Source organism: Elephas maximus, chromosome 11, assembly GCF_024166365.1.
Source record: "Elephas maximus indicus isolate mEleMax1 chromosome 11, mEleMax1 primary haplotype, whole genome shotgun sequence".
NCBI lineage: Eukaryota > Metazoa > Chordata > Mammalia > Proboscidea > Elephantidae > Elephas > Elephas maximus.
In genome coordinates, this window is record NC_064829.1 from 92,396,188 (window position 1) to 92,411,601 (window position 15,414).

Sequence of the window (15,414 nt, forward strand, 5' to 3'; positions counted from 1 at the left end):
AATGGAGGAAGGAAAGGGGAGGGGAGAGATGGGAAGGGAAAAGCAAAGAGGAAGAACATCTGGAAAAAAAGCAGCCTGACAGTCCAGCTGTTTGCAAACTCCTTGCACATCATCCAGTTACATGGCAGAAGACGGAAGGAGGGGCCGAAAGAAAAGGGGGAGAAAAAAAAAACTTAAATAAACACACACAAAAAAAAAAAAAAAAAAAAGAAGGGAAAATGACGTGAGCTGGTGATCCATGGAGGCAGGGAGGGGAGGGTAAGGGGTAACTGCTTTACCTGTGCTGAACCAAGGGAAGGAGGAGAGAAGGAAGAGGAGGGAAGGAAAGGAGTAAAAAAAAACCAGAAGAAACATTGGGTGCAGAGGGAGAAGGGGAACACGAAGACAACTTAATACAACTTGAGACGAGGCAAGCCCGGCTGGCGAGGTCCCGCGGTGGCCTCTGGAGTTCCTCAGTGCAGTGTGGTGGCGGTGGGGTCTGCTGGTGGCAGTGGCAGCGGCGTTTCTGGGGAGGGGGCCAAGGACACAGTCTCTACACGGCTCCCCTCACCCCAAACACTGAGGCCCCGAAGGGCTGGACAACAAGAGTCTGTGATGAGGCAGATGAAGTGGCAAGTGGGTTTGTGGAGCGCCCCACCGCCATTAGGCGGGCACAGCTGGACGGCTTGTCTTCCTTCTGCTGGCCCCCCTGGCATGGGAAAGGCCAGGTGGAATACCGGAGTACAAGCTCGAAAGAGAGAGAGAAAAAACACTGAGAGAGCATTAGTGGAGGTGAAAGGTGGACACGGGTGACCCCACAGACCACGCCCACAGCCACCCCACCACCCCACCCTATTCTCCCCCCAACCCATCCCTCTGAGACAAAAATAAAAATGTAAAAAAATCTCTGTACAGACTCCCCGGTGGGAAAACGGGGGCAGGGATGGTGGCTCTGCCTGGAGCCCACTCCCCAACAATTAATTTACAACCCAAGTCCATGGCTCAAAAACAAAATCCGCAGAGGTGGCACTGGAGGGGCCACAGCCCCTTGCCCCCCACCCCCATCCTCGCTGTGTGCTCAGAAGGCTGACAGCTGCGCCAGGCTGAGGCGGCAGTCGATGCTGGCGTTGTCCGGGCCCGTGTAGGCCAGACCCAGGGACTCTAGGAAGGCCCGGCAGGCAGCCTCGCCCTCGAAGGCCAGCTCGGCCTGCAGGTAGGAGACAGGCAGCACAGGGCGGAAGCTACGGAGACAAGAGGAGAGAGTGATGAGGCGGGCAGCGGGTAGGGGAGGGCCCCACGGCAGGCAGTGGATGCCCCCTGTTCGGGCACCCCACGGGCCTCCTCAGCACATAACTTGCAAACTCCCCCAACCCCCTGCCAGCCTCCCACCTCAGGGGCTTGGGGGGGCCCGGGGTGGGGCTGATGGCCCCAATCCCCAGTTGTGCCCCCCCTCACCCCTACTTACCTGTGCAGGGGGACCAGGAAGGAGGGGACAGGAGGGGAGGACCCAGCTGGCTCTTCTGATGGCCTGAACAGCCTCTCAGAAGAGGGCCGCTTTGGCTGAGGGGCAGGGCCAGTCGGAGGGAGCCACAGCCACGCTTAGGAACATACAGTTGAGAGCAGTACCCCAGGGGACCCCAGCCCTCTCACTGCCTTCGGGAAAGCCCCAGGCACGTGAGTAAAGAGTACACCTTCTTCTAGCAATCGTGTTTGCTTGCTAATGGCCCTGTCAGAGACGCTGCTCTTTGAGCACTTGCCTCGTGCCAGCAAAGAGCCACTCTGAGTTCTCTCACAGGAAGTCACTGGATCCTCCCCTACAGGTAAGTCACCCTGCCTGTTTTAAAGGTAGAGCCAATTGGCCAGGGTCCCCTAGGAAGGCAGTGGCAGCCCCCATCCTGGCCTTGGATGTCGTAGGGACAGAAACCCCAGAGCAAGCTGTAGAAGGGCAGGAGGCCTGGCCTGCATGGCTGAGCAGTCTGAGGGATCTGGGAGGGCAGGTCTGCCTAGGGGAATGGCAGGCCACGCCCTGTACCGCAGGGACACTCCCAGCCGGGCTGTCCACAAAAGCCCATCACATAAACCCATGAGGAAACTACCATTAACCCAGCCACATGCCCTGAAAAAGGCTACCAGGGGGTGAACTCTGAAAAGGCCAGAGGACGCTGGGACAGCCCTAGGCATCCCCTAAGGCACAAGTCTCCAGGCCAGATGGCTAGGGAGCCTAGTGGCCTCTTCCTCTTCCTTACTCCTCAGGGCCAGGAGCCATCATGCCATGTCCACTGTGCCTCCTGTCTGTGAGCCACAGCCTCCTCTCTCCCATCCTCAGCCTCTCTTGCCTGGCATAACCTCTCTCTCGACTCCACACTACCAGAATGAGCTTCCCAGCCTTCAAGTATGACTGCCCCTCCCTAACTCAACACCATCCTATGGCCGGCTCCCTAGTACCTTCACTGCGAAGGCCAAGCTGACTGGCCCAGCATTCAAGGCCCCCTAGACCCACCAACCTCAAGGTCTCTTAACCTCGGCACGAATGACATTTGAGGCCAGACAACTCTCTGTGGTACAACTGCCTTGTGCATTGCAGGGGGCTGAGCAGCATCTCTGGCCTCTGCCCAGTAGATAAGAATAAACCGAAAACCAAACCCACTGCGACTGAGTCAATTCCAATTCGCAGTGACCCTATAGGACGGGAGAACTGCCCCATAAGGTTTCCAAGGCTGTAAATCTTTATGGAAGCAGACTACCACATCTTTCTCCCATGGAGCAGCTAGTGGTTTTGAACCACCAACCTTTCAGTTAGCAGCTGAGCACTTTAGCCACTGTGCCACCAAAATTCCTAGATGCCAGGAGCACCTTCCCAACTGAACAACCAAAACTGTTCCAGACACTGCCCAATGTTCCTGAGGGCATATCTTAATCCCATTGAGAACTGATGGTCTACCTGAATCTGGCACCTCTGCCCTGACACACCATGGGCGACACGCAACCTGTACGGTGGGCCTGGCCTTGCAGATGGCCTCGAAGCCCTCTCCCCATCCCCAGTCTGACCTGCCCCCACCATCACACTTTTCTCTAACCACATTTGGTAAGTCAAAGGGGTTGATGGGGGAAATGGGACCTTGTCTCATTAGATCAGAGCTGCCAAGAGCAGAAACCACCTTTATGATGTTGTCTTGATGGCATGGGGACCAGTGACAGACAAAGGTGGATGGCACTCCGAGGGAGCCAAAAGCCCAAAGAAAGGAAAGAATGGATTGGGGGTCAAGGCTGACATAAGCAGGATGACGAAATGAGCACAGATGATGGTGGAAAAGGGAATCCAAAGTCAGTGAAGAGAGAAAATGGAGGGGAAAGCAGGTGGTCTGACACAGAGTAGGGACAGAACACAGAAAATGGACTGGACAGAGAGAGCACAAGGGCATGGAGAGGGAAGGGCCAAATATTGAGAGCAGAAATGAAAAAGTGGAAGAGGGCAAGAGGATAAGAGGAGCCCAGAGGCTTAGAAAATTAGAGAAGAAAGGGCAGCATGGCCAGAAAAGTGAGGAGCAGCAGCAAGTGCGCTCGGCTTCACATACGTTTTGATCATTGCTTTGAGGGCCGCCTTGCGCTCCCGGTCTGCAAACTTGTCCACGAGATAGCCAGACATACATGGTGCACGGCAGTAGAGCCGGAAGAAGCGGTGGTAGTTGCCCAGAGCCCAAGCTGCCCTCAGTGCCAAGGCATGGGCCACACAAGGGTCTGCCTTCAACTCCCGTGTCAGGTACGCCAGCTCCGTGGTGATGTCTGGGGGCCCAGAAGGGAGGAGGTGGTGAGAAGAAGGGCTGCAGCCTGGGGGCGGTGGCACCTACCAACCCGGTAGCCGGCCCCTCACCTCCTGAGTTCTTGGTGAAGATATAGTAGAGAATCCGATATGCAGTAAACTCGCCCACATTGCCTGGCAGGTTCTCAGCATACAGCGACTTGAGCTGTGTCTGGCACTGGTTGAACTCTTCATGGTCCCCCTGGAGGGCAGAGACAGGGAGGAACAGAGCACGGTGAGGCCGTGGAGGGCACAGACTCTCAGGGGTATCAGGAGGGACCTGGGGAGGTGCCAGGAAGGTTCCCATCAGTCTGCTCACCTTCTCCAGGGCGATGCGGGCATGCGTCTCATACACCTCCACCGTGAACTCTGTGCGGATGCCCTGGACCTGGGGTAGGGACAGAAGAGTCAGGCCAGAGCAGGGGTGGGGCCACCTGGAAGGGCGGTGGGACTGCAGCTCAGGCCAGAGTGCCCTCCCAGCACCGCCTCACCGTCAGATCCTGCCGGATTGACTTCATCTGCTCACAGGCAAATGCGTAGTCCTGCTTCTCCTTCCAGTGTGACTTGACCATGGCCAGCGACTTCTTCAACACCTAGCCAGAGTCAGATTTCGGCTCAGTATGTGACTTAGACAGAGCCAGGACACGGGGGGGCACCGGTCACACACCTGCTAAGCTGGGATTGTTAAAACGAGGGTGGCTACACCAGACATATACTGGTGACTTACTAATCACATTAAGAATAGACCAACTAATAGGAAAAGTAACCGCTCCATGTAACAGCGACGTGTACGTTCTGAAACAGAACATGTTATCTACATTTCCACCACTGGCGGCAGGCAAGGCCTCAGGCCCGCCTGGGAAGAGGCTTTGTTCTATGTCACGAGTAAGGAAATGAGACTCAGTGAGGCCAAGTCACTCCCCAAACAAGGCCACCCTTCCTGGTCTGCAGGGCCTCACTGTGACCCCACAGGATGGGTCTCCCTTCATGTGGTGTCCCTGCCACGCTCCCTGTCACCTCCCAATGGGTACCCAGCACAGGCCCAGTGAGGACCCACTGCCCTCTCAGGGCACTTACAGAGACGGGGCGCACAGTGGAGGGGTCAGGGGCACAGGTGAGGCGCAGGTAGTGCTTGGTGATGTCAGGGCAGGTGCCTACGATCTGCAGCTCCTGCCAGTCAGGGTCAGCCCCACCACTCTCCAGACTGCCCATCTGCAGCACCAGCGGCTCCAGGCGCAGGCGGCGTGCATGGCCGTGCTGGAAGCGGGCTGCTCGTTTCTGCTTCTTCAACTCGCGCTCGGGGTCCTCGCACTCCAGGACCGCCATCTTCTTGCGGCTACGCTTGGTGGGAGCAAGGTCGTGCCTAAGAGGGGGGCAAGGGAGCAGTGACTGGCCTAGGTTTCCACCTGCCTTCCAGCCTAGGTCCCTTGGGAAGCCATCTGTCCATCCCTCCAGTCCCTCCCTGAGGACACAGCCCTCCTCCCTGGAGCCAGGAGCCCCTCCTCTCATAGGACCCAGGACCCCGGACCCTGCACCCCTCTTCTCCCTGGAGTCTCAAGATTCCAGTCCTCTCCTCTCTCATAACCATAGCCTCTCCTCCTCAGGAGTCCACAGCCCAAATCTTACCTCTTCCCACGCTGTGCCCTGCCTCGGCCCCGATCCATGTGGGCCCCCCGGCCCCCCCGACCCTTGGCGGGTGGGTTCCTGCGGCCCACAGGGTGACACTCATTCCCTGAGTAGGAACTATCAGAGTCCGAGTGGGAGTCACTGTGCAAGAGAGAGGAAGGATTAGGCATTAACTGGTTCCCCTCTCTCTATCCCAGGCACTCCCACCAACCAGACCTTGTACCTCCGGCGGAAGTGACGGGTAGGTGACCGGGAAGAGGAGCGGGAGCGGGAGTCTGTGCTGGAGGAGGAGCTGTTGTCCTTCATGAAGACATTGCGATTGCCGAACTTAGCAAAGCTGCTGCCCCGAGCTCGGCCAGAACCCCCAGCCCCTGGTGTCCCACGCTGGGACTGGGCACTTCCACCTCTGGTTGCAGAGCCTGCCCCCCGGGGAGGGTGAAGGCCACTAGGGGCCTCCCACCGCTTCTTCTTTGGGCTCTCCACCGCAGGCTCTTGGGTCAGCCTGAAGAGACAACAGGGAAGATCGTCACCAACCCCAATCCCACTCTAGTAGGATCCCACGCCCGCCTACCCATCCTGATCTGCCAGCCCACCCAGGAATAGGCTCAAGAAAGGAAGGCACTCACTCCAGGTGGCTCAGCTCATATACTGCAAAAATGAGTGCTGTTTCCAGAAGGTGTTCTCAATCACTGAGTGATACATACCTCCCTATACCACAGCATCACCTGTCCCAGGACTCCAACCCTAGCACCACCTGGCCTCTGTACCTCTCCTGGCCACCTTCCAACCTATGACATCATCCCCTGGGACCTGATTTTCTGGCCCATTCCTCTTCAGACCCCAGATGCCCAAGAGCCCAAATCTCCAACTTCAATGCCCAAACAGTACCTACCCAGCCCCACCCACCGCTCGGATGAGCCCTCAGCCACCACCCCGAGCCCTGACGCACCCTGGCAGTGGCTCGCGGCTCCAGTCAATGGTGTAGGCTGAGCCGTCCTGGAGCCGGGCCTGCAGCACCTCCTTCAGCAGCTTCTCTGTGCGGTCCTTGTCCTCCTCTGACTCACAGGCAGTGAAGCAGCGCTCCACATACTCCTTCATGTCCTGAGGCCAGTCATCAGGCTTCCCGGACAAGTTGCCCCGGGATGAAGGCCCGCTGTGGAGAGGGCGCATAGAGAACTCAATGCGGAGCACTCGCACTAAGCCAGGGGTGCCATTGCTCCCAACCAGTGAACTGACACCACGTGCCAGGTGGAACTAGAGCATTTTTCTCTTTCCACCTCATGTACTGCTCACAACAGCCCTGAGAGGCTGCTCTCCCATTTCAGAGGAGCAAACTGCAGCTCAGGTGGGAGGGCTGCACGGTGCTAAGCTGGGGTTGGAACACAGACATGGAGCACAGAGACAGTGGACTGGGGGACAAGGGCAGCGCAGTGTCACCTGTGGTTCTGAGCTTTCTCAGTGTTGGGCTGGGGGCCGAAGCTGCTATGCTGCCCCTCCGAGCTGGAGCTGAAGTTCTGGTTGGTGACAGCAAAGGGCCGTTTCTGAATGTTGAACTTGAGACCACCAGTCCCAGGGGCCGCTGTGAGGGCAGCGCAAGCTGGGGTTAGGCCCTTCCCTAGCACACCTGGGGTACCCTTTCCCCCAAGGAATGCCAGAGGGAAAGCTTCAGGGGCAGGGATGAGCAGGAGTTCTGGGACAGGAGAGGCCAAGCTCCAGAAAGGGGCCCCAGCTCCGAGTGCACCTAGTCTCAGAGTGGCCTTCCCCAAATCCCTGGGATGATCACAGGATGAAGAATCTATCCCAGAGCACCCTCAGGGTTTGAAGTGTGCCTGTGAGTTCTGAGGGCCCCGCCCCGCTCCAACTTACGCTTCATGCGGCTCCACAGCTGCTGGCCCTTCTTGGGCTTGGCTGGCTCGGAATAGCTGTGCTGCCCATAGGCCTGGCCTGAAGGTGCTCCCGCCTGGCCGTGCTGTGTGGCTGGCACTGTCCCTGGCTGGGGGCCGCTGCTCAGAGGATGGGCCCCATGCTGGGCATTTGAGGGCTGAGGGGGCTGGGCCGGCAGCTGCTGAGGGGGTGCCTGGTAGGACATGCTCTCGTCCATGCCGGGTACTGGGGGCTGCGAGAGGAAGCCAGCACTGAGGGTGGGAGCCAGCACACTGTGCCCGCTTGCACAGCCCTGTCCACACCACCACACTCTTCACTCTGTTCTCTAGACCTGCACCCTGACCTTTTGTGTCAACGCACTCTCAAGTAGCTCTGAGATACGTCCTTTTACTAACAACCCCTTCTTCACAGCTGAGAAGACAGGTTCAGAAAGACTGAGCAACTTTCCCACGGCCTCAGCTGCTGGGTGGCAGCTGCCAGCATTGATAGAGACACTGCAGTCTCAGTCTGACCTTCCCGATAACAACACACTGACAGGACAGTGTACTCCCTACGGCAGTAACAGTGTGAACACAGAGGACATACAAGTAAGGTACCCACACAATTACAAATGCAGTAAAGTGAATACCCTGCAACAAAGTTATTTACTGCTTCTCAGAGCGAGATCACCTGACTTGCATGTAACAACACCACTGGGAAGAGAGGGAACTGGGATTCCAACCCTGCTCTATCCACAGCAGCACTTTAAAAACAAGACCAGACTGTGTGAGTGTGTGGGGGTGCACATATAAGTACATGTGTGTACGTGTGGGGGCGGGGGGTGGTGGTGGAGAAAACAGGCTGCAACAGGACAAACTACTCCCAGCAAGTCCACCCTACCTTAGTTCCGTATATGTGTACAAGAGCACGTGAGTGTGTGTGCACACACGAGTGAATATGTGCACACTGCATGTGTGTTCTGGGGGAAAGGAGAGAAAACGGGACAAACCACTCTCAGCATTTCCATGCCACTTCAGCCCCTGGTCTTGCTCACGCCCTGAACTCACACTGTTTTAAAACTATGTTTGGCCATCCTCATCGTCAGATCAGAGGTTTGGCAGGAGGGGAAAAAAGTTTCTTAAACAGTGCAAGCAAGCTCCTGATTGCAGGTCTACTCAGAAAATGACACTGCCCAGCCTGAGCACAAAACAGCACTGGGCAGCAGTGTTACCTGGTTCAGAGTCCCTTGGTGCTGGGGTGCCGACGGCTGCTGGGGTGTGGCTGAGCCGTAGGAGTTGGCCATCCCATACTGGGAAGGAGAGCTATAGCCCTGGTACATGCTCTGACAAAGACACAGAGGAGAGTTAGTCCACAAGCCCAGTTCCTGCCCTGTGTCTAGACCTTCCCCCCTTCTCCCGCCTGCAGGAATTGCACACAACCCCTGGTCCTCACTTCTCTCTCCTCTCTCTGCCATATAAACATACCAGGTCCTCTCATGTATTAAAAAAAAAAAACAAAACCCTGAACTTCATCAATCTCCTATCTCATTCCAGCTAATTCTCAGAAAAATTTCTCTATTCAACAAATGTTTACCAAAGGCCAACTCTTCTAAATGTGAAAACAGAACAAAAAATAAAAACGATAATTCTAAACCCTAAAGGAGTTTGCATTCAAAACATACATGCTGCTATAAATACACACACGTAACATGCCCAACAATACTAAGTGCTATAAAAGGAAATGAGGCAAGGTTTAGGAATGGAGGGACCAGGTCGGGGGGTAAGAGAGTTCCTCTAAGTCAGTTTGTCCGGGCAGTTCGCCCTGAAGAGATGTGCTGAGTGGAGGCCTCTACAAGGCAAAGAGGTGAGGAGGCAGCAAGCCATGGGGGTACATGGAAGGAGAACAATTGCAGTGAGTGAGGTGTGGACAGGCCCGGTGCATGCTGAGATCAAGGTCTCTGCAGCGATGGCAGAATGAGCCCAAGGAGGGAAGAGGAGAGGTGGCTAGGAGCCAGATTGTGTAGGACTCTGTGGGCCATGGGAAGGACCTTGGAATGTATCTTGAGGGTGATAAGCTAGTGGAGGGTTTGTGAGCAGTTTGGTGTGGCTGTCTCCATCTCATCAACTACTCAGCTCGTTAAGGCCAATCTGACTTCTGTCACCCACCCTGTCAGCCAACCTCTGGACTCGGCACTCACCATGGGGTAGTAATAGGTGTAGGGAAAGGTGTAATTGTACTGCTGGTACCACTGGTAGTACTGCTGCTGCAAAGCAGAGGCTTCTGCCTGTGACACATACTGTGGAAAAAGGGAGGCCCGCATGCCATTAGGGTCAGCAGCAGGGCCCATGAACCGCCCCCAGCCCATGAAAAGGCAGGCCTGTTGACCGGTAGCTGAATCGCCAGAGTGGAAGATTCCCCAGAATCTGGGTCCACGACACTGCAAAGAGCCAGGGTCTCCCCCATCAGGCTGGATACTCAGGGATAAGTATCACATTATGTCCTGGAGTCCTCAGGGGACATGGACCTTGTTTCCCCGTCAGTCTCCTAATACATCTTTCTATGTTCCCTGCCCTGTGACACACGAGAACATCTAGTTGTGTCCCCCCCGCCCCACTCAGGGTATCCCGGCCCAAGGACCTTCTTACCTGTGCACTGGCCACAGGCCCGTTGCCGCTGGCCTTGGCCGAGCTGCCAGCAGCACCCGCTTTGCTGATGCTGGCCAGGGCCTGGCGTGCCTTCTCCCACTCGGGGTTCTCATGCATGGGGGCCTCCATGCCATTTTCTCTGCCTGCCCCAGCCACCATGCTATACTGAGAGGACCTGCAGAGAGAAGGGACACTGAGTCACCCTGCTCTCCCCACTGCACACAAGTGGGCAAGACAGCACAACGGAGAGCGCAGCGCTTATCCCAGATCTCTCACTGTCTGCCTTGGAGCAAGCCACCTCCCCTTGCTGAATCCAAGTGTTCTGATCTATAATATACCAATACCCAGTTTCCGCTTCACAGAATATTCTCTGACAGAGAATGAGATCACCTATGTTAAGGGACCTAACCAGGTGCCTGGCACAAAGCAGTTGTTAAAATCAAACAACAAAAAAAAGAAAAAATTACTTGTTGCCACAGAACTTAACACAGGAACTGGAATCTAATTAAAAAAAAAGTTGCTGTCTAGTTGACTCCGACTCATGGTAACTCCATGTGTGTCAGTGTGGAACTGTGCTCCATAGGGTTTTCAATGGCTGATTTTTCAGAAGTGGATCACCAGGCCTTTCTTCCAAGGCACCTCTGGCACCTAATAGGTCTAAGTGTTTTATAAATCGACAAATTCTGTCCGACACCACTCCAATTTCTAGAATATCACACTATTTTGGAGAAAGTAAGAAACGAGCAGAAAGACAAGTCGCTGAACACAGTGTTGGAGGCTGCCTCCTAATTGTGGTACCCTCAAGTTAATCATCCTAGTTGTTTTTATTTATTTATTATTACAGTGACCAACACTGTGAGAAAGGGAAGCTCGGAGAAGTCAATACTCGCCTCTCTCCACACTTCAAGCAAGTGCTTCCCACTGTGTTCTGGCCAGATGAGGGACTCACCTAACCCCGCTCCCCTACTGTGTGAGCCCCCCTCCACCAGAGGACATCACTGGGTCCTACTGCTTCTTTCCCTCCCCGTCAGCCCCACTAACCAATCTGTGCTACGTTGATCACCCACGTTGGCCGCCATCTGGACCTTGGGGTATGAGGGATGGACCTCGGGAGCCAGACTGCTTTTTTCACTGTCTGTCAGAGAAAGAATTAGTTAGGAAGACTCAAGAAAAAGCAAGGAATATATGTTGGAGTGGGGGAAAAGAATCAGACAAGCTCATGAGAAGCCAGGCAGAACGCAGGAGTTTAAGAAAAGAGCCACTGAGATAAATAAAGACTTGAAAAAAATTCTGGATGTGGAATAAAATGCTGGAGTATGAGGGGAAACCCTTGAGCAACATATAGTGCTCCAGGGAGAAAACGAAGGATTTGAAAAGGGGACTGCCCAAAGGGGGTGAGAAGGCTCTGAAGCCCGTATAAGAGTCTGAGGGAAGCCCTGAGTGAGAAGATAGGGGGAGGTTCTGGAGGAAGGAGTGGGAAGACCTCAGTCAAACCATAAAAAATTGAAAAACCCCATGTCCGTTGCCATCCAACCAATTCCGACTCATAGTGACCCTATAGGATAGAGAATTGCCCCACGACGTTTCCAAAGAAGCGGGGCCTTGGTGGCAGAGCAGTTAAGAGCTACCATTGCTGACCACAAGGTCAGCAGTTCAAATCTACTCGCCACTCCTTGGAAACCCTATGGAGGCAGTTCTGTTCTGTCCTGAAGGGTCGCTATGAGTCGGAATCGGCTTGACAGCAGTGGTTTTTTTCTTTCTAATCTTAGAAATAAGGATGGTGACACTTCATCTCACGTACTTTGGACATGTTATCAGGAGGGATCAGTCCGTGGAGGACATCATGTTTGGTAAAGCAGAGGGTCAGCAAAAGAGAGGCAGACCCTCAACAAGATGGACTGACACACTGGCTGCAATAATGGGTTCAAGCACAGCAACAATTGTGAGGATGGCGCAGGACCAGGCCGTGTTTCATTCTGTTGTACACAGGGTTGCCAAATTGGAACTGACTCGATAGCACCTAACAACAACAACAATCTTTACAGAAGCAGACTGCCACGTCTTTTTCCGATGGAGTAGCTAGTGGGTTCAAACCTCCGACCTTTTAATTAGCACTTAACCACTGTACCACCAGGGCTCCTTAACCAAGTGATAAGGAATCTAAAACAAATTCTAGAGAAAAAGATATACTCTGAGAGAAAGCAGAAGAAATAAGACTCTCTAATAAATCTGAGTAAATCCTTAAAGCTGGGAAGCTTGGAAAGATTTCTGGGAGAGAACTTTGTAAACAGGGAAGCCTTTGAGGGATGCTTGAGAGAAGAAAGCAGGTGCTGGAATGGGGAGAACACTGGAGCATGGAGGAAAAATTTGAGAGGAAAGGAGGATTTCTGAAGTTACCTCTAGAAGCAGTGAAAAGTGAGAGCACCTGAGGGGAACTGCCACATGAAGAAGTTCTTAGAAGCCGATTTCAAAAAGGCTCCCCAAGGGCAGAGAAAAAACCTATAGGGAAGGCTCCTAGAGGCAGGAGTGGGCCTAAGAAGATCTCCTTAGTACGGGAGTTCTGGGCATAAAGCTTTGGGGACGCCTAAGGGTCGCTACGAGTCAGAATCGACTTCACTGCAATGGTTTTTTTTTTCAGAGGCCCAAACAGGAGTCCTTGGGTGGTTTAAAAAAGGAGCCCTGGTGGCACGGTGATTAAGTACTCAGCTGCTAACTGGTAGCTGTTCAAACCCACCAGTGCACTCCTGCAAAAAAGCTGTAGCTGTCTGCTTCCATAAAGATGGACAGCCTAGGAAACCCTATGGGGCAGTCCTATTCTGATACAGTCGCTAGGAGTCGAAATCGACTTGATGGCAATAGATTTTTGGTTTGGGTGGCACAAGGGTTAAGCGCTCAGCTATCAGCCTAAAGGTTGGCTGTTCAAACCCATCCAGAAGTGCCTGGGGCGTGGAGGGGGGGAGCCTGGTGATCTATTTCTGATAAGTCACATCCTTGAAAACCCTATAAAGCAACTCTACTCAGCACACATAGGCTTGCCGAGACTCAGCATCAACTACATAGCAACTAAAAACACCAACAGGCTCAAAAGAGTTTTAGGAAATTACAGAGCTGGGGTCGAAATAACTAAAACAAATCGAAGGGGTGTTTGGAAGGCAAGAGTTGAGGACTGTAATGTACCTAAGGGTGGGCTCACAGAAGAGCCCTTCTGAGAACCCAAACCCAAACCAAACCCACTGCCATAGAGAGTCGATTCCGACTCACAGCGATCCTATAGAACAGACTAGAACTACCCCACAGAGTTTCCATGGAGCGTCTGGTGGATTCGAACTGCCGACCTTTTGGTTAGGAGCGTTAGCTCTTAACTACTACGCCACAGGGTTTCCTGAGAACCCGAAAGCCCTACAAAAGGGAAAAGAACAGGAGTCTGGGGAAAGCCCTGAAGAAAAGTCTAAACGGGAAACATATCCTGGGTGGAGAATGGGGGCTGTGAGTGGCAATCGCTGGCGGGTGCGGGAACCCCGGGACAGAAGAGACCGGGGGAAAAACTCCAGCCTAGAGTGAGGCTCCCGTAGAATCGAGGACCACCTGGCTGTCCTGCAGGCCCGGGGAAGGTGAAGGAGGACGCCGGTTGGAGGATGAGACGGCCCGGGGCCCCGTGACTGGCCCCGGAGCCACCGCCCCAACCGCGCCGCGCCTGCGCACCACGTCCCGGGGAGGGGGGAAGAAGCCAGCGTGCAGGCCGCCCGTCGCCCGGAGCAACACCGCCCTCCCGGCGGAATCGCCAGGTCAATAGAGGGTGGGGTGCGTTCCGGGCTCAGGGAATTCCAAGGGCGGGGTTGGGCGCGGAGCCGACGCGCACGCGCGCTACAGCACGACCGCGCCCCCACCCCCGCTATGGCGCACATGCGTAGAGGTTAACCCAGCGCCGCCACACCCCGGCGACGCTCATGCGCGGCGTCCGTTGGTACGACGGCCGAGAAGGCCTCGGGGCCCGCGGGGCGTAAAACCAAAAGGAGATCCCCCCCCCGCCGCCCGCCCGCTCGCTTGTCGTTCCTCGTACCAGCCTCAGGCGTTTGTTCTCCGGACTCGCCAGCAGTGGCCCAAAGGAACGTGAACACGGCTGCGAGATTGCTGGGCGACCCAGCTGGTTCTCCTCTTCCTTTGGCTTCGACGTCCCGATCGCGGCGTCTTGACGTCATTAGGCGGTCTTAGCCGCCTTCCTTGCCCCCACACCGCGCAGCCAATAGGCGCCGCTAGTGTGAATTGAGCCCGCCCCCCACCTCCGCTTACGCACATCTTGCGTTGAGTGTTTTAAGGCAAACAGGAAGAAAGGGTGGAGGTGGCCTCCTGAAGGAAATGCGGCTTCCGCAGTTAGAAGCTGGTGGGGTTTTTGCGATTCGTCGCAGCCTAGGTTGAGCTCAGCCAGGGCTAGCATTTATTATTCCTATTTGTCAACTGGTATCATGAGAGGTGTAAGACTATGCATAGTACAGTGATGTGGAAGCCCGAGGAGGGAATGATTGACTCAAGAGGGGTTAGGAACCGGCTCCATCCGGATGAGGGGAGCGTTCCTAGTAAATAGACCTGGGATGGCTCACCTGGCGGAGGACCCGTGTATTCAAACATAAAAAGGCGGGTAACCAGCGTGGCTTTGGGTTGGGAGGAGGTAGTTGAATGTGGCTGCAGAATAGAATGGTGTGGGGTCCCGGAATGAGGAGAGAGGCCTGTAAGTGGGCAGGTGCAAGATGCGGAAAAAACCTGAAGAACTCGGGCTGAAGAACTTGGACCTGAGCCTGTGGGTAGTGGGGAGCTACATGCCTGAAGCCCGTCAAAGCCTGTCCTAAGTCCTCGTGCCTCAACCGTCCACTTCCTCTCATTTGCTATTGTTGAACCATTTATCGGCATTTTAAATATCCTGTTATTAATTGGGAAACCCTGCTGGCGTAGTGGCTAAGTGCTACGGCTGCTGACCAAGAGGTCGGCAGTTCGAATCTGCCGGAAGGCGCTTCTTGGAAACTATGGGGCAGTTCTATTCTGTTCTATAGGGTCACTATGAGTCAGAATTGACTTGACGGCAGTGGGTTTTTTTTTTTTTTTTTTGGTTATTATTGATTGTGGAGCCTTGGTAGCGAAGTGGTTAAGAATTGGGCTGCTAACCAGAACGTGGGCAGTTTGAATCCACCAGCTGCTCCTTGGAAATCCTGTGGGGCAGTTCTGCTCTGTCCTATAGGGTCGCTATGAATTGGAATCGACTTGACGGCACACAACGACAAGAACGTTATTGATTGTGGAATCCTTGAGTGGTGGAAACTGTTAACTTGCCCTGCTGCTAACCAAAGGTTGCCGGTTTGAGTCCGCTCAGAGGTACCTAAGAAGAAAGGCCTGGTGATCTGCTTCTGGAAAAACCAACCATGGAAAACCTTATAGGGCACAGTTTTACTTTGACACACATGGGGTCGCCATGAATCAGCATTGACTCCATGGCAACTGGGGGTTATTTTT

General features: G+C 54.5%; 1 protein-coding gene across 2 annotated transcripts; it reads right to left on the bottom strand.

The window, feature by feature from the left end:
* Positions 1-238: 238 nt before the first annotated feature.
* Positions 239-14,104, bottom strand: LENG8 (leukocyte receptor cluster member 8). 2 transcript variants are annotated; one of them, XM_049900508.1, is made up of 16 exons: positions 13,973-14,104; positions 10,954-11,047; positions 9,913-10,087; positions 9,465-9,563; positions 8,499-8,609; positions 7,271-7,520; positions 6,842-6,983; positions 6,354-6,557; positions 5,628-5,906; positions 5,405-5,545; positions 4,856-5,141; positions 4,270-4,371; positions 4,098-4,166; positions 3,851-3,980; positions 3,555-3,762; positions 239-1,220 (listed from the first exon to the last, which is right to left on the bottom strand). In XM_049900508.1, exons 2-16 carry the CDS (start codon positions 10,989-10,991, stop codon positions 1,058-1,060), a joined length of 2,397 nt encoding a protein of 798 aa, XP_049756465.1. In that variant the 5' UTR covers positions 10,992-11,047; positions 13,973-14,104; the 3' UTR covers positions 239-1,057. The 2 variants fall into 2 exon arrangements, with proteins under 2 accessions (XP_049756465.1, XP_049756466.1); XM_049900509.1 differs by lacking the exon at positions 10,954-11,047.
* Positions 14,105-15,414: the final 1,310 nt, after the last annotated feature.